The sequence below is a fragment of the Elephas maximus genome, chromosome 4 (genome assembly GCF_024166365.1).
Source record: "Elephas maximus indicus isolate mEleMax1 chromosome 4, mEleMax1 primary haplotype, whole genome shotgun sequence".
Lineage (NCBI taxonomy): Eukaryota > Metazoa > Chordata > Mammalia > Proboscidea > Elephantidae > Elephas > Elephas maximus.
This window is the reverse complement of record NC_064822.1, coordinates 185664451-185691932: the sequence shown is the minus strand read 5'-3', so window position 1 is coordinate 185691932 and position 27482 is coordinate 185664451. Positions and strand designations below refer to the sequence as shown.

At 57.1% G+C, this 27482-nt stretch overlaps 2 protein-coding genes across 6 annotated transcripts in view; one reads left to right on the top strand and one right to left on the bottom strand.

The window, feature by feature from the left end:
- Window positions 1–187: 187 nt before the first annotated feature.
- On the top strand, window positions 188–12034 carry POLR3H (RNA polymerase III subunit H). 2 transcript variants are annotated; one of them, XM_049884495.1, is made up of 7 exons: window positions 188–251; window positions 529–650; window positions 3413–3509; window positions 7378–7464; window positions 7973–8036; window positions 9579–9780; window positions 10749–12034. In XM_049884495.1, the coding sequence occupies exons 2-7, from the start codon at window positions 540–542 to the stop codon at window positions 10800–10802; spliced, it is 615 nt and encodes a 204-aa protein (XP_049740452.1). In that variant the 5' UTR covers window positions 188–251; window positions 529–539; the 3' UTR covers window positions 10803–12034. The 2 variants fall into 2 exon arrangements, with proteins under 2 accessions (XP_049740452.1, XP_049740451.1); XM_049884494.1 differs by having other exon boundaries at window positions 195–251; window positions 534–650.
- Window positions 12035–12231: 197 nt separating this feature from the next.
- Window positions 12232–27482, bottom strand: part of ACO2 (aconitase 2) — a 60708-nt gene continuing 45457 nt past the window's right edge. For all 4 annotated transcript variants that reach the window (XM_049884491.1, XM_049884489.1, XM_049884490.1 and 1 more), the window contains 14 exons: window positions 23998–24156; window positions 23611–23761; window positions 22246–22350; window positions 20886–20977; window positions 19480–19585; window positions 18226–18383; window positions 17938–18011; window positions 17292–17403; window positions 16286–16408; window positions 15905–16060; window positions 14840–15031; window positions 13726–13858; window positions 13108–13229; window positions 12232–12749 (listed from right to left, as the gene is read on the bottom strand). In XM_049884491.1, the coding sequence (XP_049740448.1) occupies window positions 12615–12749; window positions 13108–13229; window positions 13726–13858; window positions 14840–15031; window positions 15905–16060; window positions 16286–16408; window positions 17292–17403; window positions 17938–18011; window positions 18226–18383; window positions 19480–19585; window positions 20886–20977; window positions 22246–22350; window positions 23611–23761; window positions 23998–24156 (1818 nt within the window). In that variant the 3' untranslated portion in view covers window positions 12232–12614. The remainder of the gene's footprint in view (window positions 12750–13107; window positions 13230–13725; window positions 13859–14839; window positions 15032–15904; window positions 16061–16285; window positions 16409–17291; window positions 17404–17937; window positions 18012–18225; window positions 18384–19479; window positions 19586–20885; window positions 20978–22245; window positions 22351–23610; window positions 23762–23997; window positions 24157–27482) is intronic.

Here is a 27482-nt window from a genome sequence, read left to right as displayed (position 1 = left end):
ATGGGACCTGGAGTGCGCAGTGGTCGCCTAGCAACTGGAAAGCGTGGTCTTGAGGATTGACGGCTCCCAACGGGCTAAGGGGAGGCCCCGCCCACCGCCGGGTCCCTCCCGGGGCACGGAGCCTGTAGGTGGCCCCGCCCCGCGTAGAGGGGCGGGCAGAAGCTTCTTATTGGCCCGCTCCCCGGAAGCGACGGGATTCGGATCCTTGCCCAGAGCTGGGCGGCCGCGGGGCGGCTGCGTGTGGGAGCCAGGTGCGTGACGGGGGCGCGTAGCGGGGATGTGGGGGCCGAGGCGGGCAGCGCGTGGCGGGGGCGCACCCCTGGCGCTGGATGGGGTGGCCCCGGCGCGGCCTGTCTCCTCCCAGTGCGGTAGCGGAGCATGGCCCGCTCAGGACACCCCCAAACCCTAGCGTGCAGCCCCACCGGCTGGCTGGGGGAGGGGGTCTCAGCGATTAGGACGGCACCAAGGGGGCTCGGGGACTCCCACCGGCCCCAGGCCCGGGCGTGTGACCCACCCTGCCGTTCCCAGCGCAGGCCGGGATGTTCGTGCTGGTGGAGATGGTGGACACCGTGCGAATCCCCCCGTGGCAATTTGAGAGGAAGCTCAATGACTCCATCGCCGAGGAGCTGAACAAGAAATTGGCCAACAAGGTACTGGGTCCACGGGGTCGTGGGCCGGTGTTAGCACGGAGGGCTCGGTGCGGGCCTGGGCTTGGTCATGCCAAACCTTGGCCTTGGGCAAGTAGCATATTGTCCCAGAACCTCAGTTTCTCTATCTGTAAAAGGGGGTGGAGATAATCCTTACTGGGTTTGAAAAAGGGCTTTGTAACTGGGAATGGCTAGATTACAAGCTTCCGAATTACTGTGCAACCCTGGACAAATCACTTAACCCTCTCTAGGCCTCAGTTTCCATTTTTTAAATGGGAGCAGAAATTTCTGCCCTACCACATTGCTTTCGTGAAGATCAAAGGCACTGGTAATATAGAGCTAATGGTCAGGGGGTTTATGCATTCATTTCTGCAAGAAATATCTGCACGTTTTGCATGCCAGACCTGCAGTGCAGGCTCCTCAGAGGCTTCCCAGGGCCTTTTCTGTCCTGACCCTCCCTGGGTTATTCTCTGTCATCCTCTCCTTAGCACTTACCACACTGTTATTTCCTTGTATGTTTGTGCACCTAGCACGGACTACCTGTTCCATACTTGTCAGTTAATAGAATGAATGGAGCTGGCAAGGTTCTGCCCTGTAGTCTGGTGGGAGAAGCAGACATGGAGAAAGGGTCCCGTAGTTGAAGGTGTGGTGACAGTTGGGGTGAATGAAGGTAAGAACATGTGTCCACAAACCTGTGGAATGAAGGAACTTCACCTGGAATGAAGGAGGACCGGTGGTTCTGTTGGGGAGGTAGCATGTCTTAGTCATCTACTGCTGCTATAGCAGAAATACCACAAGTGGATAGCTTCAATGAAGAGAAATTTATTTTCTCACAGTCTAGTAGGCTGGAAGTCGAAATTCAGGGCGTCAGCTCCAGGGAAAGGCTTTCTCTGTTGCCTCTGGAGGAAGGTCTTTCTCTTCAGTCTTCCCCTTGACTAGGAGCTTCTCTGCACAGGAATCCTGGGTCTAAAGGACATACTCTGCTCCTGGTACTTCTTTCTTGGCGGTATGAGGTCCCCCTGTCTCTCTGCTCTCTTCTTTCTTTTATATCTCAAGAGATTGCCTCAAGACAAAATCCAGTCTTGTAGATTGAGTCCTTCCTCACTAACACAACTGCTGCCCATCCTCCTTCATTAACATCGTAGAGACAGGATTTACAACATATAGGAAAATGACACAATACTAGGCATTATGGCCCAGCCAAACTGATACACACATTTTTGAGGGACATAATTCAATCCATAACATGGCACTTGAGATCTGATGGTGATGAGTTAATTGGGGGATTTGTTTTTGGGGTTGGAGGGCACTGGGCAGAAAGAAGAGCTGAGCAGGCAGAGGAAATAGCATATACAAAGGCCCCGTGGCAGGAGGGAATATAGCACCAACCATGGCATGGAGGAGGCTGGTGTGGTTTAGGCAGAGGAGGAGAGGGGAGGGAAAGCTGGAGAGGTGAGCGGGAGCCAGGCCTTGCCACGCAGGGCCTGGCTTGAGCCTTAGAGCAGTGAGAGGTGATGAGATGAAAAGGACCCAGAAAGAGGAGGATTGGCTGGCATTAGACAGGAGGCTGAGGTCACAGCAGGGAGGAGTAAGACGTGGGGGGTGTTAGGTGGTGGGGAGAACTCATAGAGGCCCATCGTGGATGGCTGCTGTTTACTTTGTGAGGTAGAAGATTAGGAAGTATGTGGGGGAACCAGGCGTTGTGGGGGTGGGGGAGGTGTGAAAAAGCCCCAGAAGGGAATGCAGTCCCTTTGGAGTACGGGTCCTTCACCAATGGAGACAGGTCTCTTTGGATGTGAGTCATTTGAGAGGAGGCCACACAGAAGAGGTTCCGTGGCCCAGCCAGGGCCAGCCCACCTCAGACCTCATGGCAGTGTGGTCTGGCCATGACTCTCTGAGCTCTCGCTAATCCTGGATCAGTCCTACCAGGTCTCTGATTAGGGAGTGATGACGCTGGTGGCAGATGAGACACTGAGTGGCCAGCTGTTTGGAGCACATGGGGTGGGGATGGGGACATGGGGCTGCCTAGCCCTCACCCTGTTCTCAGCCAGTCTCAGGGCCTGTGGCCATGTCTGTGTGTTTGTGTCTGAGACTTTGCGGGCAGGACAGAGATGAGCTGCAATCTTGACACTCTCTAGGCTGTGAGGCTCTAGCATGGACTTTGGGGCATTGGAACATGTGGGTTGAGCCTGACTCCTCTACCACTCACCGTTCTAAGGAATTGCAATGATCTTTGACTGGTTATTATTATTTCCAGCATATGTGTCAGGCACTGGGACCCCGGCTTCACATCCGTTATCTCTATTTAACAGCCTGCAGGCTGGTATTTCCTTTTTCCAGTTGGGGAAACTAAGGCTCAGTGAGGTGAAGTGACCCCGTGAAGGTCACACAGTGGTGGTGGAGCTGGGATTGTAACCTAGGTGGTCTTGTCACCAAAGGCCCTGCTCTTTCTAAAGTCACTCATCCTTTCGAGGTTTCTTCCCCGTGGTTACCTCAGGGGCAGCCAAACTCATTTCTGTCTGTAAGCAGGAATAATTATACCTGCCCTGTCGTGTGAGGTCTCAGGAGAGACTGCCTGGGCAACTGTGTCACTATCGGGGGTGTGGGTATATACATGCGTGCGTACACGTGTATGTACACATATGCACACAGGTTGCGAACTGGGTCATTGTGGGTGAGTTGCGCGCAGGTTGTGAACTGGGTTACTGGGTGGGTGAGCGCGCATGTCCACGAGTATATACGTGTGTGTACACATACGCACACAGGTCGTGTACAACGTGGGACTCTGCATCTGTCTGTTTGACATCACCAAGCTGGAGGATGCGTACGTGTTCCCGGGGGATGGCGCGTCACACACCAAAGGTGGGTGCCTTCTTTTCAAGGGGTGTTGGGTTTCTTGGGGCTCAGTTTTCTGTAGCAAAAAGTCACACCCCAGAGGGCTGAGGGTGGCGCGAGTCCTGGGCTGGGGGTTGGTAGACCTGGGCCAAGTTCTAACTCTGCCAGGAACTGACTGGGTGACGATGGGTAGACCCCTCTCCTCTCTGAGCCTCGGTTTCCTCACCTGTAATACCTGGGAGGTGGGGAGGGTGTTCTCAGGGCCTCCTCCAGCTCTGGGATCATGGCCCCATGTCTGCACACCCTTTGGTCTCATCTGTAACTGAGTCCTGCCCTGGGCCTGGCCCTCAGGGTGCTCACTGTCTGTTGGGGGAGACAGGCCACCAGACAGGTGATGACAACAGTGACCATTGCAAGGTTAGAAGAGTGGAGGGCAGAGGGGAGTGCAGCTGCTCCTCCAGGGAGGGGATGGTTGGGGTGGGTGGGGGTGGGTCTTGAGGGGCAGTGGGGTATAGTGGTTAAAAGTGTGGCCTCTGGATTCAAATCTCAATCCTGTCACTTATCAGCTGTGTCTTGAACAGGGTCAAAAAAACCCAAACCCATAGCCGTTGAGTCAATTCTGACTCATAGTGACCCTGTAGGACCGAGTAGAACTGCCCCATAGGATACGTTGAGTCACTTCCACCACACAGTGACCCCATGTATGTCAGAAAACTGTGCTGCATAGGGTTGCCAGTGGAGGAATTTTAGAAGCAGACCATTAAGCCTTTCTTCCAAGGTGCCTCTGGGTGGACCTTTCAGATAGCAGCCGAGTGCGTTAACTGTCTGCGCCACCCAGGGACTCCCAAATGGAGTTAACAGAAGCTTTCCTACCATGGGACTGCTGTGAGGGTTAACAAGTGAACACGTGAAAAGCCTATAGGATAGAGCCTTGGCACATATCAAGTGCTCCATGGCTAATTGTTTTGAATTTTCTTGAGCTCTTTTCTTTCCCCTGCTGTCATCTGTATCAGCTAGCTTTTGCTTTCTACTAAATGACCCCAACACGTAGTGGCTTAAAGCAACCAACATTGTTCTTCCGATTCTGTGGGTCAGCTGGGTGGGTCCTCCTGGCCTGGCTGGGCTGGGCCACCTGATCTGGGGTGGCCTGACTGTCTGGTGGTTGGGCAGGGGCCTCAGCTGGGCTCACGTGCTCTCCAGAAGGCTAGACCTGCCTCGTTCATCTAGCAGGCTCAGGGTTCCAAAGCACAGCAGAGTGGGAGCCCCAGTGCCCAGGTGCCCTTCAGGCCTCTGGTTAGGTCACATATGCTTATGTCTCATTGGTCAAAGCAAGTCACTTGGCCAAGGCCAGCATCAGGGGATGGAAACAGAGACCCCACGGTGTGAGGAACTGCAAGGTCACGTGGGAAAGGGGTGTGCATCTGGGGATGGGAGGGGCCAGCCCCCAGAACCTAGAAAGATCGCAGCTGTGACTAACGTCAACGGGACATCAAAGGACATGGTCCGCTTGAGGTAGCCCCTCAGCGAGGAGCCAGGCATTCTTCACTCTTCTTCCTGGATGGAACCAAGGCAGAAGTAGAGGGCCAGAGGGCCCATGGATACATTCCAGGGCCTGGGGCTCCTTAGAAATGCAGGTTCTCCACTTGACCAGACCTACTGAATCAGAATCTCTGGAGGTGCCCCCAACCCAACTGTTAAACCAAGTGCCGGGTGATCTTTGCACAAGCCCACGTTCTGAGGAACCCAAGGCGCTCCTGCTGTAGTCCATGCTGGTCAGCCTCTCAGGACAGATGTCAAGCGATTCCAGAAGGGGCTGTGAGGCTGCCTGGCCTCTGTCCAGGAATCCAGAGACTTGGTTCGTTCCTGTGGGTGGTATTGGGCTCTGCAGAGATCCCTGGAGAACAAGCTGTCTCTAGGGACTTAGTTTTCAGTAGAGAAAACTAAGACTGTCATGTAAAGTCCACAAGGGCCTCTGTTGACAGAGAAAGACACTGTCAAGTGGTCTCAGGCTGTGCTCTGGCAGTTCTGACTCTGTCTGCCCTCGTGGGGACCTTGGGCAGCTCCACCTCTCTCAGCCTCATTTTCCTTATCTATAAAATGGGCACCACGCTTGTAATGTGAGGCTTCTCTCAGCCTTTCGAACACGATGTAGGGTGAATTAATACTTTGTGGCGGGGGAGCAGTCACCATGCTTTGAGGATGACCCCTGGCCCTGGGCCCCCTCCCCGTTGTCGTTCCACATGGCCTCAGCTTGTGGCTGAGCGTATGCTGAAGGAGAGTCTCGGGGCACCAGGTGACTCCACACTTTTGCCTGTGTGTTGAGGAGTAGTCAGTCATTTGCCAATGGCCTCAGCTTCTTTGCTCTGTGACCCAGAACAGGCTGCTTTACCTCTCTGAGGCCCAGTCTCCACATCTGCAAACACGGTGTGATAATAATAATAGCTCCTGCCTCATAAAATGGGTGTGAGGCACAAATGAGAAAAGCCACGGGAAGCTCTTTGGTCCAGCGCCTGGCACGTCGTAAACACTCACAAAATGTTGGCCTTTATGATTTGTGATGCTGACCCCGATTGAATACCCTTACCTGGTGTCAGGCCCATGTTCCAGGCCACTCGACCTGGCCTCCCCTGGGAAGCCCCTCTAGGCCTGTTCCGCTTCCCCACCTCAGGCTGGGTTAGGGCTCTGTTTGAGCGCCTCCTCTCTTTGTGCCCAATTTTGACTGGTTGTTCCTGACTGGGGCTCCCTGGGGACAAGATTTGGTGCTGTCCCATCTCAGCCCAGTGCCCCACACACACCTGGTAGAGGCGCAGTGAGGATTTTTTAGACCAGCCAGTCTATGTGGGGATGGGGTTTTTCCATCCCGTGGGTAAGTGAGCCCAGGCTGCCCTTGTCCTGCGTCCGGGAGGACAGCACGAGGCTCCAAGTTTGCTTGAGGTTCCCGGCAAAGGGTTGTCTTCAGGAAGGCTCCTGCCTGTCTCCTCACAGGTGGGGGTGAGGGGCGCCAGCCAGAGCCACAGGGAAGCAGGGAGCCAGCTAATGCTGGCAGACCAGGCCGCCGAGGGTGCCGGTGGCAGAAGCTTGTGTTGGGGGAACTAAACCTGTTAAGTCTATGGCTGGGAAGGCAGGCTTCAACCTGGCGGTCCCACCTGGTGGGTACAGAAAGACCTAGTGGTTCCCCTGAGGCTCTATGGCTGTGAGCAGGCTACCCAGGCTTTCCAGCCCCATCCTCATCCACACAGTGGGATCACGACCTCTGTTACAGGGTGGACCATGACCGGCAGCCTCCATGTTAATCTTGGTCCCTGGAGGGGCTCAGGCTGATAGGGATGGCCTCTTTGGGGCTTCCTCCAGCCTAGGGGTCAGAGTCTGGGACGTGAGTGTAGACCCCACCTGGTGTGTTCCTCGGGTCAGGTGAGGGGAAAGGAGAACCCTCAGGGGCATTTTGCTCAGTGTCAGCTCTGCCTCCCCCCCGCCCCCCCTTAATTTCAGGGCATTTTAGCTTCCCGTTCCAGGTCTGTGCTCTGCCTGGGGCCGACTGCCAATCAGCAGGAACCAGGGAACTCGTTTCCAAACCTGGCTCCTTTTCCAGTTGCTTTTGCCCTCTCCAGAGAGCCTGGAGGAAGGCCGGAATTGTTGGAGCTTGATGGCCCAGAATTGGGGTCCTGGTGTGACGTACGTGGCAGACGTGGGAGCCAGCCCTTGTCCTGGGGCTGAGCTAGGGCCTGTAGGGGATGGGTGAGGGTGCTGACAGCTCAGGCAACTGCTCCGGGCCCACAGGGGGCTCTGGGAGGGGCCGCTGGGCAGGGTCTCAGAGCAACCCCGTCAACCTCGGTCAGCGGTCCTGGCGAGGAGGGTTGGCGCCTGCCTGTTGCTGATGTGTTCTCTCCATTTCCAGTCCATTTTCGCTACGTGGTGTTCCGCCCCTTCCTGGACGAGGTTCTGATTGGGAAGATTAAAGGCTGCAGCCCAGAGGGTGTGCACGGTAAGGCAGTCCTGACCCCTCAGCCAAGACCCAGAGCATGCCAGGTGGGCAGTGGGCATCCCTTTAGGGGTTGGGATCAAATACAGACTGGAGTCTTCCTCACACTGTCAGAGAGGCCTACTGCTTCTCTCATGCAAGTTCTCTCCTTGGTTTATGGCGTGAGGACCTCGGCCCACTGTGCAGTGTCACCGTGAGGCTATAACACGGGACCTCAGGGTGGGCATGAAGCGGGTGGTGGTGACTCAGGTCTTCAGAGCCCACTAGTCCCTGTTGTGTGCAGTGTGCACCTCAAGTTCTGGTGACAAGTGCTGGGCTGTGCCCAGGGCTGCGAGGGGCATGGGCGGAGGCTGTGGGGTCGGGGTGGGGTAGGGCCCAGTGTCCTTTGGTGACAACACCTCCCCGGTGGGCAGCACAGGACACGGCATGGCCTGCTGAGTAGCAGGGCTCTTGGTGTGTGACTGTCCATGGCCAGCCCTGCCCCACGCGTCACCTTCTTTCTCTCTCCCAGTCTCTCTCGGTTTCTTTGATGACATTCTCATCCCCCCGGAGTCGCTGCAGCAGCCGGCCAAGTTGTATCCTCCCAAGGTTAAAGGGGTCACAAGGAGCTCAGGCCTCTCCTGGGGTGGCCGTTGGTCCTGTGATCTGACGCTCCTGGCCTCTGTGCCCACCCCTCCGGCCTGCACTTTTGTTCTAGAAGCACTGACCTGCCTGCACCTCCCACGCTCACGACAGTGTCCACAGGTCTGCATCCAAGAAGACGGTCAGGCCTGGTGGTGTAGACTCTGCACTGCACAGCCTCTGCTGTGTCTTCCCCCGGAGCCTTGCCTGATTCACCTACTCCCGGCCACCCTGGGCTGGGCTCTTTCCTTCTCCTGGGCTCCCCCATTGTCCCTGCCATCCTGCCTTGCTGCTCTGAAGTTCCTGTGGTCTGTCACTGGGAGGGACCCCATCTTGTCACAATCGTACCAGCCTGGCACAGAGGAGAGGCTGTGTGAACTGAAGCTTCTGGGGTGGCTGTCCATCCAGCACCGGGAGGATCCTGCTAGTGGAACAGCCACCAGAGGGCAGCAAGGCTCCTCGGTGTGGGCTCCCTGAGGGACTGGGCGGGGGTGGAGGGGAGCCTTGGCTGAGCCTGTGTAGGCCCAGGGGCAGGGTGTGTGTGACCTGGGCCTGGGCCAGGGTCTGTGTGTGACCGGGGCAGGAGGCAGGGTCTGTGTGTTGCCTGGCCTGAAGGCAGGGTCTGGGTGTGACCTGGACCAATCTCTTCACCATGGGCTCTGGGCTCTCGGGCCAGTGAGCCCCCATCCCACTATGTCCTGGCTGAGAACTGGCCAAGTCCCTGTACTCCTGCCTGCCGTGTGGGATGGTCGTGCCGATTGGGCAGGATAAGGCATAAGGGGCGTGGGTCTGCACCACACGGGAAATGTGCAGAAACCATCAGCTAACGTGAGGCCTGACTGGGTGCCGGGTCCTGCAGAAAGCACTTTATTTTCACTTAGTCCTCACAATGACCCTGGTAGGTCTTGTTACAGTCCTTCCTTTGCAAATGGGGACACTGAGGCACAGAGAGCTTGGGCTTTTCTTGTCGCTGCACAAGGCTGGTGGGTGGTGGACTAGGTCAGGACTTGGCAGTTCGTCTCTGAGGGGACATGTGGGCTTTGCATCAGACCTGGCCAGGAGCAGACCCTGGGGGCAGGGAATGGGCCTGGGCACTGGGGTGGTAGGCATGGAGTCACTCTCCATCCTGAGAGGTAGGCCTCACACTAACCTCCTTCCTGTTCCGATGTTCCTGGCCATGGTGCCTGGCTCGGGGCCTGTGTTCTCAGCCTGGCCCCTGGCCCCTGAGCTCCTTTTCCCCACCACGGGCCACAGGCCTGGCCCAGCCTTGGACTCTTGTTTTTACACATGGGGCTAGGCTCTGCTTTTCCTGTGACTTCCCAAAGTGATATAAACCTGGGGTTGGTTTATGCTGGGGGAGGGGTAGTGGACGCTCTGAGGGAACCCAGGAGCCACACCAGTGCTCCCAGATGGCATGAGGACCCCACTGGACCCCCATGAGCCCCACAAGCGTTCCCCAACTGCCTGGTTGTTGCCTTGACCCTGGGCCCCGCCAGTGACGAAGCAGAGCAGGTGTGGGTGTGGGAGTACGAGACGGAGGAAGGCGCACATGACCTGTACATGGACACTGGCGAGGAGATCCGCTTCCGGGTGGTGGACGAGAGCTTTGTCGACACGTCCCCCACTGGGCCCAGCTCTGCTGAGGCCACGTCTTCCAGTGAGGAGCCGCCCAGGAAGGAGGCGCCATATACGCTGGCGGTGAGATGTCCTGATGTTGGTGGAACCAGCAGGGAGCTGTGTGGTGGGAGAGGCCAGGAGTGTCGATGTGGGGCTCCAGAGCCTTCTCTCAGCAGGTCAGGGTCCAGTCCCTGGTGGTATGGTGGTGGTTAGGCACCCACTTCTCCTGTGAGCCTGTTCCTGTAGGCCCGGCTTGTAATCCCGGTCACAGCCCTGCTGTGAGGCCTCGTTGTGTGGTAAAGCCACAATGGCTATTGTGGGGATGGACCAGAGTCAGACCCCTCCCTGCAGGGATGGCAGGGCCACCGATGCATGGGTTTTGAGGATGGAAGAAACCAGGAAGGGGCTGGGGAGAGTGCTAAAGCCCAGCAGGGAAAGCTTCAGGGGCGAGCGAGCCTCAGAGCTGCTCCCACCTGGAGACAGCTGCAGCCGGAGGCAGGGGCCGCTCTCAGCCAGCGGTGCTGGATGCAGCAGCTGGGGTTCATTTTTTTGCCTTTTACCGCCCACGAAGCTGGTCAGTGATAGATGAGGAAAGTGGGATTCCAGAGGCCTGGGATGGGAGGACTTTCTGGTGTACGGGGTCCCTGAGTTGTTCTAGGGAGGCCACTGTGTCTTTGTCAGAAATCTGGGTGGCCAGTGCCTCCCCTCTGCATGTGTTTGGTGGCCAGACCTTGTTGTCACTGGGCCTTTCTGGCAGGCCTAGACCCTGGTGACTTGCCTGGGACTGGCCTGCTGGGTACCAAAGGGTAGGGAAGGGTACCTGACTCTGACTGAGGTCTTGGAACACAGGGCCAGGCCCCTTGTAAACCCGCACCTCCTTATAGGCCTCGGTCGAGGTTGGGGCGGGAGACGTGAGGGTTCTGTACGCTGCAGTCTTGCCAGTGGGGAGTGGCAGTGTGACTCCTGGGCTCCCTCAGTGCAGTTGTGCCTGCCCTCCCCTCCAGCCCTGCCTGTGGATGAAGTTTGCCTGTCCTCTCTTCACCCGGCAGGGGTCCATCAGTGAGCCGGGCCTGGGCCTTCTCTCCTGGTGGACCAGCAACTAGCCCTGGGCGTGATTGCAGATCCTGCCAGTCCAGCAGACCCACCCTACCCTCGGGAAGGAGGTGAAGCTGGCTGGGAAGACACGCAGCAACTGAGGCAGATGCCAGGAGGAGCTTTCACCGCCCAGAGCTGGAGGTGGGAACGAAGTGCCTGCAGCTTGGCCTCCGCCTTCCTTGCCCTGCTTCTCCAGGAGCTGCCTCCAGTTTCACTGCCCCCATGGACCTCAGTGACAGCAAAGACTTTTAGTAAACAATGGACATATCAGTGGGGAGGGGCCACTGCTGTCTCTACCAACGGCCAATGTTGTGATCTAAGGTCACTGAGTTGCTGCAGCTGGGACAGTGTGTCCTCAAATCATTTCTGGATATGAACCGCCCACCCTCCAAAGCAAAGCAGGAGGGTCTGGGGGTAGTGAGGGCTCTGGGCTTTGGGCTGGCCCAGCTTGGTGCCTACATGATGTCACATGGAGGGTGGGGCTGGCCTGAATGAGAGTCTGACCGCTAGGAGCACCCCCCTCAAAAAGCATTTGGAGTTGGGGTGGGGTGGCCCTTGACCTCAGCTGAACCAGCCCCTCATCAAGATTTTGGAGGCTAAGGTATACTGGCCTAGGGCAAAGAGGCAGTGACCAGGCTTGTTCTCTCTCCCGTCACACCAGTGATCCGCAGGAGGCCTGGGGCCAGCTGGTACCCTCACTCAGCTCCTGCCAGGAAGGCCCTGTGGGTCTGCTGGTGCCGTCACAGATCTTGGCACCAGGGCAAGCGCCACAGTTTGTTCAGCAGAGCGGCCTGGCCAGGTTCCTCCTGCTCCTTCACCCACTTCTGCCGGGACCAGGACACCCATTTTGTAGTAAGGCTTTTCCTGGTCATGTGGTCACATTGTCTGTGGCCCAGGCCAGGCGGCAGCATGTGGAGGTGCTGGGTTGTGTCAGCAGGCATCACCCTGGGGAGGTGCAACAGCCCTGCAGTGGCTCTGTTCTTTATCACCTCCTCATGGGCCAGCCGTGCCCCGGGCAGACTCACTTCCAGGGCCCTTGGGTACCAGAGGGCCAGGTGGGATGGTGCCTGGCGTGTTGGTGACCAGGGGAGGCGGCAGAGGGTCTGGTGCAGGAGCTGGGCTGCATCACCACAGGGCTGTGGTTCTGGCAGCTGAGGCGGGCCTTCTGAAGACCCGCCCTGGGCCCCAGCAAGGAAGTACAGGAAGCCCAGATGAGGAGGGGAGCGGTCCTGTGGGCGGAGGTGGGTCTGGGCAGGGAGGGGGGCTGAAAGGGGACTGGGTGTGGTGCTGGGAGGCCTTCTGTACCACAGCTCTGGCTCCTCTGCTGCAGTGTCCACCTACAGCCATGGCTGCTGGGCCTCCACTCCCCTCGCCTGAGACGACCCTCTTGGCCCCTGGTGCTGACAGCAGCACAGACACCAAGCACACACAGTAGCAGTCACTGAACTGTGATTCTTATTTTCCTGGCAAGAAAAAGTTCTCTCAGATCCTTCAGCTACCAGTGAAATGATCAGGCAGGAGAAAAACTTCTTTCATGGCTGTCTTGTCATAAAAATAAATAGAATGTACAGAACTGCTTAAGATCTGAACCAAACTAGAACCGGGAAGGCAGGGCGGTTTGAAAACCCCTGTGTTCACTTGGTGGGCTGAGGAGGGGAGGGCAGGAGTGTCTGATCACACCGTCTGGGGCAGGACACCGTGGCTGGCCTGGCTCAGGTCCGGTTCCAACAAAGCACGCGGGCTGCATTTATAAATGATGCTGAGCCGGGTCCAAGGTGGCAGGCAGGTGGGCAGCGGGTGAAGTGGCTGGGTGACGGGTCTCAGTGCTGCAGCTCCTTCATCCTGTTCAGCGCACTGCCGGCCCGGAACCACTCGATCTGGGTTTCGTTGAAGGTGTGGTTCAGGAGGATGGTTTCCTGGGTCCCGTTGGGGTGCTTGATGATGCATTTCAGGGGCTGTGAGGCAGGGAGACAAGTGTGGGTGGGCCTGCTGGAGGATCAGGGTGCCCAAGGGAGAGTCCTGGGGCCAAGGGGGCTTTGTTGGGGATGGGCTGTTGGCCCTCAGTGCCAGGCCATGATGGTGAGTGGACAGGGGAGGGCCTGGCTGGCCCCACCCTCCATGAGTAACTGGCTCATCCTTCCCTCCTCTGGGGGGTTGCACGGAAAGTTCCAGAGCCCTTCAAACTGTCACAAAGGGGAGGGGCCAGGCCAAAGGAGGGGAGGAAGGTGGCTGTTTCCTACCTATCCCCTTAGGAGGGCCTGGGGAGCCGGGGGGACGGCCTGACCTGCCCACCCTCCAGCCCTCCTCCCTGACCTTGCCAGGGGCAAAGTCCTTCAGGCCCTGGATGGTCAGCTTATCCACAGGGTGGATCTTGTTGTAGTCCACTGGGTCAGCGAAGGTGAGGGGCAGCAGGCCCTGCTTCTTCAGGTTGGTTTCTGGAAGGCAGAGGGTACATTCAGTGGTCAGGGGCAGGGCCCCTCTGCCCTCTCTTTGAACAGGAACCCTCACCCCAGGCCAGAGAGCTTCCTGCTCCAAATCCAGTCGGGGCTCTGGGAGAGGCCCAGGGGAAGGCACAAGGCCCAGGTCCGCCCTCTCCCCGTGATGGCAGTTAAACTGTGTGTACTGGTGACTGTCTCCGTGAGGCTTTCCTTGAATAAGGCCCAGTTACAGTCAGACCAGATGCCTGGGGTTCAGCTGCTTGGGTCCGCAGGTCTGGAAGCAAGATCAGTACTTGTCCAAGGTGGGAAACAGTGGGCATGTGGGACTCACTCAGGCAAAGCTGAGCAGGGCATGAAAGGGCCATGGGGTGGCGGACGCACAAGCAGACACAATCTGGGAGCCAAGCACTAGGCCCACTGCAGCCACTTGGGCTGGGTGACCCAGGGCTGTGAGATGGGGAGGAGGGTGATGGGGAGGCCTGGCTCGGCTCACCATGGATCCTGGCAAAGCTCTTGGTGATGATGGCGCGGCCCCCAAGGTGTCGGGGTTCCAGTGCTGCGTGCTCCCGGCTCGAGCCCTCGCCGTAGTTCTCATCTCCAATCACCACCCACCTGATGCCATGTTTCTGCCAAGCAAGTGGGTATGAAATTACCAGGGAACGGAGGCTCCCAGGTCAAGGAGCTAAGGGGCCCTTTCCTCAGCTGCTCTCTAAGGGGAGGTGAAGCAGGGGTGCCCTTATCAGGCACAGCCCTTGTTGCAGTGGGAATGAGAAGATGGGACCCACCCAGGGAAGCTCTGGGATGCACTGGGGTCAGAGGGGCTGAAAGAGCATTTCACACAGAGGCAGGTGTTTGAGCCAAAGTGTGGATGGGTTGAGGCCCTGGCAGCTTGGGTGGCTGCAGGAAGGGGCTTCCCGAAAGCTGTGGGGCTGTCCGCAGCACTGGAGCTCCTTAACTGAAGAGCTCCGGGTGGCCTCCTGAGTGGATAGTACCCCACCCTGGTGTACCCCTCTGCCCCAGACAGCCACCACGAGGTGCCAGAGGACCCTGCAGGGCCAGGTGTTGGGTTCAGCCCAGGTTCTGTTAGTTTCTCAAGACAGAAAAGAGTCTAACAGCCTGGGACGCTGGCGGCCTCTCAGTGTCTCCCCTTGCCCCCTCCCGCCCCGAGGCAGAGCAGCCTCCCACTGGGTCTTGGGCCCTACTGGCCCTTGGATCATCTACATGCTTGTTGTGGGGCCTCTGTTGCCCCTTTCCCTCTCTGGGCCTCAGCTTGCATTTGACTTCCCCCTCTCTGCAAGGTCTCCTCCAACCCTCTTCTCGGGTCTGGGGCTCCTCTCAAGGAACCTTCCAGGTAGTGCCTGCCTTGTTTGTGGTCTAGCAGGAGAGCGGGGAACAGGCTCCACCCCACCTGAGTGGGGCCTCAATTCCTTCACCTGCTAACAGGGCCCTGAGGGCAGTGCTCAGGGGAGGAGCTGAGTGCAGTACCCTTCTGAGGACCATCCCCCGGCCCCAGGGCTGGCTGGCCTCCAGCTTGTCCTCCCCGTGCCTGCCCTCCGGGCCCTTGGCAGAGTGGCTGCTGGGCACTGCCCCCACCACCTCTGCCCCACCTTGTAGAAGCGGGCAGTATCAGGGACAGGGCCAAACTCCTGGGTGACAGCGTTGCGCACGGAGTTGGCCTTGCCATTTTCAACATTGATGGCACCAATGAGCAGGTTGTTGGAGATGTTGTCCAAGTGCCCACGGAACTTGAGCCAGGGGCCAGCAGCTGAGATGTGGTCAGTGGTGCACTTCCCTTTGACCTTGGGGAGGTGAGCAGAGAAGACAGAGGTCAGGGCTTGGCCTTGAGTTGCAGATGAAAGAAGCCCTCTAGAGGCAGGCAGCAGGCCCCAGAGCCTGGGACCCAGCAGGGTGATAAGAAGCAGCCCTGCTTTGTTACTCAGGGCACATGGGCTCAGGCAGGCCATCACCCATTCCCTCAAGGCTTCGGCTGCTCAGTGAGATCTCCAGGATGGGATGCTCCCTCATGGACAGGGTGCTCAGTGGGGGCACAGGCTGGTTGGGAAAGACAGCCAGTGCTCGCTTGTTTGCCCTATAGGGCTTGGCTCCCAGCTCAGATGTTCAGACTGCAAGGCCAGCCACAGACCCCATGGCAGACACAGCAGCCAGGGACACACCTGCATCGCCAGGAGGCACCGTGGTCTCCTCTGCCATGTGGGCACAGTACTGGCTCACAGAGTGCCTGCAGACCCCTTTGTAAACAGCAGGCATTAACGTCTGAAGCGGGTATGAAGCTGCTGGCCACACCTCAATGGTTGGCGTCTACTTGGCTCCCAAACAGGCCACACCCACTAATGCCCAACTGTAGCAACAATCAATGTGCGGGGGTCACGCCTGCCCACCCCACTGAGGTGGCTCTCCCCAGCTGCTGCCGGGTGGCTGAGAGCCCCAGACTGTGGCTGGCCAGAGCCAGCTCCGCCCAGCATGGGGCCATGGAGAAGGGTCTGGAACACTGGGCTGCGCTGCCCTCTCTCCTCTGTAGCCAAACGTCCATTCCTGCCCTCCGGCTTTTCCCCTCCTCCTTCTAGGGGCAGCAGCAGTTAATGGCCCTGCTGAGGCTCAGGGAGCTGGGGCCCCTGGCCAGCTGGGGGTGTGCTCCCCGCCGCACGGCTCACCTTGATAAGGATCTGCAGGTCCTCCAGGTCTTGGCCATCCCACTTGTCAAAAGGCTCCAGGAGCTGCAGGCGCTGGCTACTGGGGCTCACGTCCACCCGCTGTCCACTGCTGTCCTTGGGGGGGTGCTGATAGGTGTCCTGCCCAGGGTCAAACTCCTGCAGCAGGGAACAAGGACATATTGGGCGCTGGATCCTTAGCTCCCTCTCTTGCGAGGCCAGCTCCCCTGCGCCCCAAGCCTTTCCCTCCCAAGTCAACAGAGCTGCCTCGTTCTCACCCCTCCCGCGCAGGGGGTGGGTGAGATGGTGGAAAGAAGTGCCTTGGCACGAGGAGCACCAGGCATTCATGGCGGCTGCCAGCAGAGGGCGGCAGCGCTTGCTCACCGCCTGGGGAAGCTCATCTGCATCCGGGGCCTCCAGCCTGAACTTCTTGCCATCCTTGCCTGTCAGGAAGTCAGTCTCTGGGTTGAACTTGAGGGTGCCGGCAATGGCCAGGGCTGTGACAATCTGAAATGGAGTGGCCGGCTTGCTGGTCAGCACCAAACACCGCTCCTGTACCCCACCCAGCAGAAGCCTAGACAAATACTGAGAATGGGGCTCAGGACATTCTCAAGTCCTCCAGAGCCCTCTTCTCAGAAGCTGGAGCTGCAGGAACATACGTGGGTCTACAGGCCACTGGGCCTGCACAGGACTCACAGATCCCAGGGCGATTCTAGCCTCTGCCCCTCCCTGCTGGGGGCCTTGGGCTGCAGGCTCCTGGGGAGCAGGGACCACAGCACAGCAGAGATGGGTGGGACCCCGGGACTGGGAGAGGCCCAGCACCCTGAGCCACGGGCACAGGAATGGCAGGTGGATGGAAATGCCCCTAGGTGGGCAGGGCACTGAACACTCAGAAGGGGCCATTTAGCAAACTCTCATTTAAAAACCCACGCCAAGAAAGAGCGGCCACGTGCTGACAGTGGCTGTGGCAGGACCCTGACGTGCTCGTTCAACAGTCACAACCACGAGACCTAACTTTCAGTGGGCTCTGGACTCTCTCCATCTGGGAAAAATCCCGGCCCTCCTCTAGCTAGCTGATGAGTTTGGCCAAGTCATGCCACTTTCCTGTGCCCACTGACCCCGTCAGGTTCACGAGAAGGGTGCAACCCCAGAGCCCATGGTCTTAACCACTAACTGTACTAATGAAATGTCTCACAATTGCGGGAGGGCGGACAGAAAGCGCCCAGGGAGTGAGGTGCTCAGATAACCCCTTGCCCTGTGATGCCCATGCTCCTCAGCTGCCCATGGGGTTAGAAGCTCTTGACCCAAGCCCATCTCCTGCCTCCCCTGACCCTCCAGCAGGGCCTGCAGGGGCAGCCCCTGGCTAGCGCCTGGCTGGGGAGAGCATCACCTCCGGGGATGTGACGAAGGCATGGGTCTCGGGGTTGGCATCGTTGCGGCCGGTGAAGTTCCTGTTGTAGGAAGTGACGATGGTGTTCTTCTCCCCCTTCTTGATGTCCTTTCTGCCAGGTCAGAAGGGACAGGGTTAGGGACGCCTGGCCTTACCACCGTCCCCTCCTGAGGCCAGACGGGCTGGGTTCCTGCAGCACGTGTCCAGCTCATGATAGAGGAGGGGAAAGGAACGACCCTGAAGAAATGGCCTCCTCAACGGGACTCACAAATACAGAGCAGGGGACCCCCAGGCAGGCTGAGACCACACAGTGGCAAGTCCTGACCCAGGCCGAGGTCTCCTGACCCAGTGCTCCCTCCACCCCCTCAAGCCACCTCCTTTCAGAGGTCCATCCGAGCCCCTGGCTGTCCATTCAGATGTGGCTCTCTGGATTGCCTCCTGCCAGTCCAGGCCACATGGCCACTCAGCACCTCTCCAGGGCTCTTCCTCTTTCCTTCCAGCCCAACTTTCAAGTCATGCCTGGGAAAACCTTCACATGTGCACTAGCCCCTGAAGCTAGAAGCCTTGGGCTTGAGTCTCTTCTCTCCACCCCAGTAACACGGCCCCCAACATCTGAGGCTCCGCACCAAGAGGCATTATCCCTCACCGGTCCCACTGGCCAATGCAGGGGCCACAGGCGTTGGCCAAGACGATGCCGCCCACGTCCCGCAGGATCTGTGCCTGCAGGGAGAGGAGGGGACACAATGGTCGGCAGGTGGCTGATGGGAAAGGGTGGCTCAGCAGCCTGAGGGACAAAGAGCTGCACTGGAACCCAGGGTGGCCGCCGGACCTATTCCAGCCCTGGGGCTGATAAGGCTGTGGCTTGTCCTGCCCTGAGGTCACATTATTCCGTGGTGGGTAGGGGGGCCGGGGGCAGGGATACATGGGCACTCACATAGCCATCCCGCTCAATGGTGGCACGGATCTGCTCAGAGCCTGGTGTGATGGTGAACTGGGACTTGCACTTGAGCCCGTGGGCCAGTGCCTGCTTGGCCACAGCTGCCGAGCGCCCCATGTCCTCATAACTGGAGTTGGTGCAGCTGCCGATCAGACCTGGTGCATTGTGGGTGGTGGGGTCAGAGGTCAGAAGGAGACAGTGACCAGAGGTCTCCACCTGACCTCACATTATCTAGACCTGGCCAAGACAGAGTCTAACTATGCTGGGCCAAAGATGGTTTTTAACAGACAAAAACTGACGGCAACCTCAATACCCACCAATAAAGGACAGCCATGTGATGGAAGATAATGAAGCCATTAAACATGACTCTGAACAGCACATGTGCATATACGGCCTGTGTTTCTGAACACCCAAGTGTATGTGTGTACACACTACAGGGCTCACACCGAAACACCGCCGCTGGGGCTTCTAGTGGATGCTAGTTTTTTTCTTTTAGACTTCTGAGTGTTCTTTGATTTTTTATTGTTTTATAATCAGGGGGGAAAGTGCTTTTAAAAAGTTTATCAAACTTATTCAAAAAGTCAATAAAAACTAGACATTACACTGTCCACCAATGCCAAGACAGTCTCCTATCAATTCCGTGTCTTTTTTTTTTTCAAATTATTAAAACACCAGTTTTTTTTTTAATTTATTCAACTAATAAGAGTGAACACTTATTTTGCAACATTTTTTGCCAGACGCCGTAGAAAGCACTTTTCACGTATTAACTCATTCACCCCTCGCAACAACTTTCCAGGGCTGTAAGTATGACAGCCCCATTTTACAGATGGGGAACTGAGGCACAGATCACCCAGCTGTACTGTGCCGCCTCCCTAAAGTGGCAGATGTTGGTTCTATTAACATGCCAGCATGTAAGTAAAATAAAGCAGCCTATATGATGGCATGGTTGGCATGGTTACATGTTTGTAAAACAAAGAAACGTACACATGGAAAAGTGTGCAAGAAAAGCTGTCTCTCCTACACTCATTTCTGGTTGGGAGTTGAGATGAGGGGTATTTTAAAATTCTTCTTGCTGTTAATATTCTCTATGGTGAACATATATTTCCATAATACTAAGGAAAAGTCATTTTTAAAAAAGCTATAAAGAAAACACTCCCTCAGCAGGCGCCTGCTTTCCAAGGACCCCATGGTGGTACAGGTGATCCTCTACACCTGAACCACCCGTGCCTGACAGGGGTGGGAGGTGCTCACCCACGCGGATGTCCAGGGGCCATCCTTCCTTCTCGGCCACATTACCCACTTCTGCCACAGGGTGGGCCAGGTCGGGGGTGAAGGGCCCGTTGATGTGCGGCTTCAACTGAGGAAACAAAGATGCAAGGCGTGTCAAGAGCAGAGTGAGCCCTCACCTTGGCACGTGGATGGCTTCCACCCTCTAGGGTCTGCCTGGCTCCCACTTGCCAAGTCCCTACAAAGGCCCCGGGAAGCCAACTCCTCTCCTAGGGCTCAGCCCTTGTGACAGAAGCCCCTGAGCCTCAGCAGGCTCTGCTCAGGTGCCGGCGTCAGGAACCCCCTGGCCTGCAAACTCATATCATCCCCACTCTGCAAGGGAAGGAGCTGGAGCTCAGAAGCGACGTGTCTGCTCACAGACACACAAGCTTGGAGATGGCAGAGGCATGGACGGAATCCAGGCTGCCAGCTTCCTAAGGCCATTATCCCCCCTACCATGCTGCTGCCTTTGGAATCTTTTAACAAAAATGTACTGTTTTGACATGTAAAAACGTGCTCATAAAAAAAAAAAATCCATTGCCATCGGGTTGATTCTGACAAGTAGTGACCTATAGGACAGAGTAGAATGGCTGCATAGGGTTTCCAAGGCTGTAATCTTTATAGAAGCAGACTGCCACATCTGTCCTGAGGAGTGGCTGGTGGATTCGAACTGCCAATCTTTCAGTTAGGAGCTGAGTGCTTAACCTCTGTGCCACCAGGGCTCCTTCATGTGTTCATACTTATTAATAAATGCGAAGCACTGAGCAAAGTGCCGGGCACACAGTAAGCACTTGGTAAGTGTTAGCAATGGTCATTTCATGAATTAATTTACTAACCCCCGCAAGGGCCTTCTGTTTCACAGATGATGAAGTGAGGCCTGCAGAGGTGAAGTGGCAGGGCTGGGATTTGAACCCATGCAGACTGGCTTCAGGGCCCAAGGCCTTGACCTTTCTGCTCTGCTGCTTCTGTTCCTACAGCCTGCCTTTCTTCTGGCATTGCGATGCCAGCTCTGGCCTGCAGCCCTCAGGGCCCCAACCTGGCTCAGCCCCCTGTACAGGTGGGCTGATGAGCTCTGACACCGATGAAAACCCCCCAGGGCCAAGTCTGGGCTTTGCTAAGCTGATGTGGGGCAAATCAACTGTTCTAAACCAGCCACCTCCCCGCTCTTCGAAGCCATGTCTCCCCAGACCCAGCCCATCTCCGTTTCAGCCTGCTTCAGGCAGCAGTTTGCAGGGGTACTGGGCACCAAAGGCCCAAGAGTCTGCTGGCTGGGCAGCCAGGGACCCACCCTGATCCTCCTGAGTGCTAAGAACCAGTGGCCACTAGAAGCCCCCAGTGACGCCTAAACTCCCCACCCTCAGAAATTCCTGGGACCTGATTCCCTTCCTCACCTCGTTGAGGTTAATTTCAATCAGTTGGTCATAATGGCAGCCAGGGTCAGGTACCAAGTGATCCTTGAATTCCTCAGCTATACTGGCAATGTCTGAAATCAACAAGGGAGGAGGCTGAAGCATGTGGACCAGAAAGTGGTCTTCAGAGCCCCATCCATCCGTCTGTCCATCTATCCATCCGTTACCTGGCACTTGCCAGATGCCAGGCCCTGGGCACTGAGAGGACAAATGAAGGAACGAAACAGCACAGAGCACTCCCCTGGCCCCAAGGAGCTCCAATCTAGCGAGGAGCTATCAGTGAGACACATGAATGTAGAGACTCAGAGGAAAAACACCCTACTCAGAAGCTGAGTAGATGGAATTTTGAAGGAGAAGTTACTTGATAAAGGGAGGGGAAGGGCCTTCCAGACAGGAATCCATGTGCTCTGAGGACAGAAGCAAACAGAGGAGCAGTCCCCAGGGCCCCAGCCTCTGGCTCCACCCAATGGCCTTGTTCACCTCCCCCCACAGGTGCCAACGACCTCTCCCCCAGACCTTGCCTCCCCCACCCCAGCTCATCCTCTTGGGAGGGTGATGGGGAAGGAATCCCAGCCAGCTACAACCTCCTCGGGAGGGCGATGGGGGAGAAAGGTGAGCTAGAACCTTCTAGGGAGGGTAATGGGGGAGGAAGCCCATCTACAACCTCCTGGGGAGGGTGATAGGGGAGGAAGGTAAGCTAGAACCTCCTGGGGAGGTGATGGGGGAGGAAGGCTAGCTAGCACCTCCTGAGGAGGGTGATGGGGGAGGAAGGCGAGCTAGAACCTCCTGGGGAGGGTGATGGGGAAGGAACTCCAGCCAACTACAACCTCCTGGGGAGGGTGATGGGGGAGAAAGGTGAGCTAGAACCTCCTGGGGAGGTGATGGGGGAGGAAGCCCAGCTAGAATGGCCTGAGGGTAGCATTGGGGGAGGCTGGGCAAGTGGTTCTTGTCCCAGTGTTTTTCTCCTCCCCCTGCTACAGCAAGAATTACAAATAGAAGCAGATCTGGGTCATTTCTGAAGCTTCGTGTGGGGGCACCAGGAGCCAGGCCAAGAAGACCTAGCATTCAGCCATCCTCCTAGGTCAAACTCAAATTCCAATCCTGAGGCAGAGACATCTCATACTCAGATGACTGACCCCTTTAAGAAGTTGATGACAGCCACAGACACACTACTCAGTAAAGTCACACACGCAGAACTTCCATACACCTTCAGTGGCTTCTCAGAGCCTCTGAAGCCAGTCATGAGACACCAGGTTGGGGGAACAGCACCCACTCAAGGGTACCCTGGGAAGGAGTGTGCAATCCAACTGTTCTGACCGCACACCCTGCCCGGCCAGCTCACCTGCCCGGCCGGTCTTGTTCAGGTATTTATTCATCCTGTGGTTGTAAGGGAACACTGAGGTGGTGGCCCCAATTTCTGCACCCATGTTGCAGATTGTCGCCATACCTGCAGGTAAACAGAACTCGTGGGGCTGGCTGAGCAGCTAGGCACGGCCCCCCAGGCCTTGGGGCAGGGGACATGCATCCCTACAGCCGAGGGCTAAGACCAGGGCCAGGGAAGGGAGGCCCAGGAGCCAGAACTCAATGTCCTGGCTCTCAGTGGCCACTGAGCAGGATGGACAGAACACTCGGCAGACCAGACGGAGATGGCCACCAGGTCCCACAGGCCCATCTGGCCAGACACTGCCCAGTTGTTACTGTGTCCACTGTGCAGGTGGGGACTGGCTCACACAGGTTCAAGGTCACATCATAAAGCAAATGCAGGTGCTGGCACTCGTGTCTAGTCTGTCTGGCTCACATCCAGGCCTCCCTCTTCCAGCCACGCCAAACTGCTACATGGAAACTGTTCTGGGTCTCAGGTTATCAGCAGGAAGACTGGAATAACATCTACTGTCTGCGTCACAGAGCATCACCCGGGACAGTCAAGGCTGACAGATACACTGACTGCCCTCAGAACACTGCGGCACGGGGCTGCTAGGACACGGGTGTGGGCTTGCTATCAACTTCCTTGCAGAGCTGTTCAGTGGTGGAGGGCTACCTGTGAGAGTGAGCCCCTCACCACTGGGGGGGGCGGTGGTACAAGGGCTGGTGGAACAGCAGCTCTGAGGGGCTCGGAAAGTCTAGATTGGACAAGCTTGTTCCCCGTCCCTGGATGTCTCAGGGGCCAGAGAGCAATGCCAGGCCACCTCGAACAGTGGGGAGAAATGAGCTGGCTCCTTCCTGTGTTGGAGGCTAACTGTCTTCTATAATCTCTACTCTAAGGGAATGAGCGAGGCTCAAACCCCAGCCAGGAAAGCTGTGGGCTGACTCCCCACTCCCACCACCACCTCCCACCTCTGGTCTCTCTGGGAGTTCCTGTTCTGATCACCCAAGGTAGCTCAGGGCCACGGCCAGAGCCCAGCTCCTGAAGTCCTGGCTTGGCCTCTAACTCTGTGTGGCCACAGGGAGGTTACTTGCTCTCCCTGAGGGGGTTCTCATCTCCTCTCCTCGTCTGTGTAAGGCAGGGCCTGGACCAGACAATCTCTAGGTCTGCCTCCAAACTCGCCTCCACCTCTGAGTCTATGACTGGATCTCCTGAGCACCCAGTGAGTCTCGCCAAGTCCCCAGACTATCTTAGGGGATGGCAGTTCACTGCTTCCACTGCTCAACTGCAGGCCCCAGAGGCCCAATGCAGGCTGAGGGCCACATCCTGCGGCCAGCTCCTCACCAGTGCAAGAGATGGAGTCTACGCCAGGCCCATGGTACTCCACAATGGCGCCCGTGCCACCTTTCACTGTGAGGATGCCTGCCACCTTCAGGATCACATCTTTGGGGGAGGTCCAGCCAGAGAGCTTACCCGTCAGCTTCACACCAATCACCTGAGCAGGAGGGCGAGAGAGCGCAATTACAGGCCATGGGCTGGGCCACATCCAACTAGGGAGTCAAGGCACCTACTTGCTGCAATTCTCATGTCTGCTGACTTACTCCCGCCTCCCTCCCGAAGGGTTCTGAGGCTGCCCTAGGCCCCCCATTCCTTTTGACTATCAGATTTTACATTCATCCCCCACATGCTCCCCCCGCCCAGTCACCCCAGAACGCATCCTTCCATCCTCACCTTGGGGCACTTCAGCTCCCAGGGGATCCCAGCCATGACGTCCACTGCATCGGCACCCCCAACCCCAATACAGATGCCCCCCAGGCCTCCCCCATTGGGGGTGTGGGAGTCAGTGCCAATCAGAAGAACCCCAGGGTATGCGTAGTTTTCCAGAATGATCTGAAAAAGAATCCAACATCTTAAGCCGAGAGGCCCTCAGCAGGAGAATGGAGGTAGGGCCCAAAAGGGGTCTGCGAAGCTGTGCCCACGACACAGGGCCACACTCCTCCAGTGTGGGCTCAAGTGGGGCAGCACCATTTAATACAGGGTAGCTCTAATGTGGCCAGGAAGAACCAGAGACTCGGGGGACAGTGGCCTGGGCTCCTGAGCTGCTCTGATACTTCCCAACTGCGGGACTTGAGCCCGTCAATGACCTCTTGGCCTCTGGTCCTTACCTTTGGCACAGGAATAAGAACACCTACACCACCTTGACCCAGGGTTGTGGTGAGAACCAGATGAACTGGGATAGAAGAATGTACCCTGTGATGGGTCCAGGGACAAACGTAACTCTGTGAGGCGCTCCTGACAACACTCCATGTGTCATATGATGGCCTGTGCAGGGTCTGCGGTGTGCCTATCCAGCTTCTCAAGAGGTGGACAATTCTTTCCGGAACTGGCTCCAACCCCCATAAGGCACCTAAGAATGTGCACGGCAGCGGATGGGAGCACAGTGGTCACATGGTTTTCCACTGCTGGGCTGAAGCATAGAGGGCGCCTCCTCCCACCTCCACATCCTGGAGGCGGTTCTGAGAAATGAAGTGACTTGCTCAAGAGTGTCTGGGTCAGACAAGTGCCAGAGTCCATGGTCTTCCCACCCCGTAGGCTACCTCTGACCGCTCTAAGACCAAGAGGAGCCAGGAAGGAGGGTCCAGCTGCCCTGGCTGTCAGGCACTGCATTGAGGGCCTGTGAAGCCAATGCTGCCTTGGGGTGCACCCTCCAAGCAGGCCCCAGACAGAGTCCAGAGAAAGCAAACACACAGAGTAGTTCTGGGCAAAGCCAGGCAGGGCTCTGCCTCACCAGTGTGTACACCTTTCCACCCCGGTGGCTGGCACCAGCAAGACGACCAGCTCTCAGACAGGAGGCAGAAATCAGGGGTATGAATGTGTCCTGTTTTACTTCCTCATTGTCTTTCCCGTTTCACAGGAAGGCAGGGCTATGTGTTCTCACTGAGGCACACATTCTGTCTGGGAAGGGACTGGCAGTGAGTGTTTCCCCCAAAACCTTTGATAACAAAGGCAGTGGAAGTACAGGGTTGGCTACCCAAGCATGGCCCTGCCCAGTGCCCGAGCTCCTCTGAGGTGCTGGGTACTTCAAGGGCTGCAGGGTACTCTGGGAGAAGCTCCATGACAGGAGGCTCATGTCCCAGGCTCAAGCTCTGGCTCCACCTCCTGCCATGTGTGGTAGGATTTTGGGCAACTCACATTGCCTCTCCAAACCTCGGTGTCCTCATTTATAAAAGACAGCTAACAACTACAACTACCTCATCAGATTATTGCGATGACTCAATGAGATCATGCGTATTAAGCAGACAACAGTGCTTGGTACAGAGCAGGAATTTGACATTTTTATTCATTTGTATTTTTATTAATTATAAGTCAGCAAGAACCATAATCTGAGATTCTGTGGCTCATCGATCAGGTGGGAGATGTGAGAGCAAGGTGTAAAGGGCTCTGTGAACTGCCAGGAGCCTCTGGGTGGTGGGCGGGCTCCTGGAATGTTGCAGAAACCCCAGGGCCTCTGCATCTAGCCAAGGTCTCTTGGAAAGGTAGGAGACCTGGTCCTTCCCCAGAAGTGTACAGGTGCTGGGAAAACCCTAACAAACTCCCTTGCTTCAGCCACATGCAAGGATTGAAGACCAGTTAATCTCTAAAGCTCCTCAAGGTTGTGAGGTCTGATCCACGAAGACCTTCAGGATGGTACTTTGTGCAGACCACAAGTGTGCTCTGTGCCCAGAAGGGGGAGGTGAGCACAGGCCTGAGGACTGCAGACAGCGCCACAAGGGAGCAGGTCATGATGGGGCCTCGCAGGTCGGCTGGATGTGGCTGGGCAGATGAGGGTGAGGGGGAGTGTTTTAGGCCAAGACTAACACCTAGAACATAAAACTGGTAATTCAACCATCCTCCATACACCCATACTGAGGACCTACTCTGTACCGATCTGGCCTCGGGCCCAGAGCCAGCGACGGAGAAACATGCCACAGGCCCTGTTCCCACAGCACACAAGGTCCAGGGGAAAGCACCTGGCACCCAATGGGATCATGATGTGAAGGGTCCCACAGAGAAGCACACAGGGGAGGAAGCCCCCAGTGCCAGGCCTGGGGGAGGCAGGAGGCCTCACATGCGGAGGGGGATCTGTCAGGCCAGCCAGGGACAGGGCGCTCAAGGTGGAGGGAAAGGTTTGGACCCAGACGGGAGAGTCCCCCCACAGCAGGAGGTCAGAGAAAAGTAAAGCTGCACAGCACCCACAAGAGCCCTGGGGATTTTATGTTAATGAACGAGCAGATCAGGCTGTCCGCTTAGCTGGTGGCTGGGCAGCCCCAACCTAGCCCAGGAGCCACCGGGAAGGCTCGGTCACTTGTGCTGAAATGGAAGGACACCCCGCTTGGTCCCAGTGGACTCCCTAGCCCTGGTAGACAGGCTTTCTGGCCCCATACATCCCTGCAGCCTGCCACCCCAAGCAGCCCCTCCTGGCAAGGACACAGGTCCGAAAGGACAGAGCAGTGATCCCCAGGCTCTGGTTTCAGAGTCGGGTAGGAGCCCAGGCGGGTCAGATTACAGCCTGACTCAGCTCACCCTGAAGGAGGCCAGGAAGGGAGGCCTAGGATGGAGAGGGGAACAAGGGGTACTCTGGGAAGCAGCAGAGGCAGGTTTTCAGACCCGGACACACACAGACCACTGCACAACCCACAAACCAGGTCAGCAGTCCCAAAAGTCCCGCTGTTGAAAGCTAAGCACCTTCCTCCCCAGAAATACACGCACACACACTCACAGGAGAAATTTTGCCCTAGGGGAGACTCCGGAAGAAAAGCCCCAGCTGACCTGGCCACATTCCCTATGATGCCCCTATCCTACAGGATGCAGCGAGGGGGCCCAAAGGAATGAGGAGCACCACGTACACCGGTGTGGGAGGAGCTCGCACTGGGCTGGACAGTCAGGACAGTGGTTAGGCGCACTGGCTGCCAGGCCAGCCTGCCTGGGTGCACAGCCAGGCTTGGGTGTCCCTAAGTAAGCAGGTTAACTTCTTGGTACCTCAGTTTCCTCATCTGTGAGGTGTGGATACTAAGAGCCTTGACCTCACAGTGTTGTGGTGAGCACGAATGAGTTGGTATTTTTAAGGTGCTCAGTACAGCGCCTGACACACAGTCTGTGCTCATCAAATGTGAGCTATAGTTATTACTGAAATGAAAAGGGCAAGCTGGATACAAAGAAGCCAGTCTGAAAAGGCT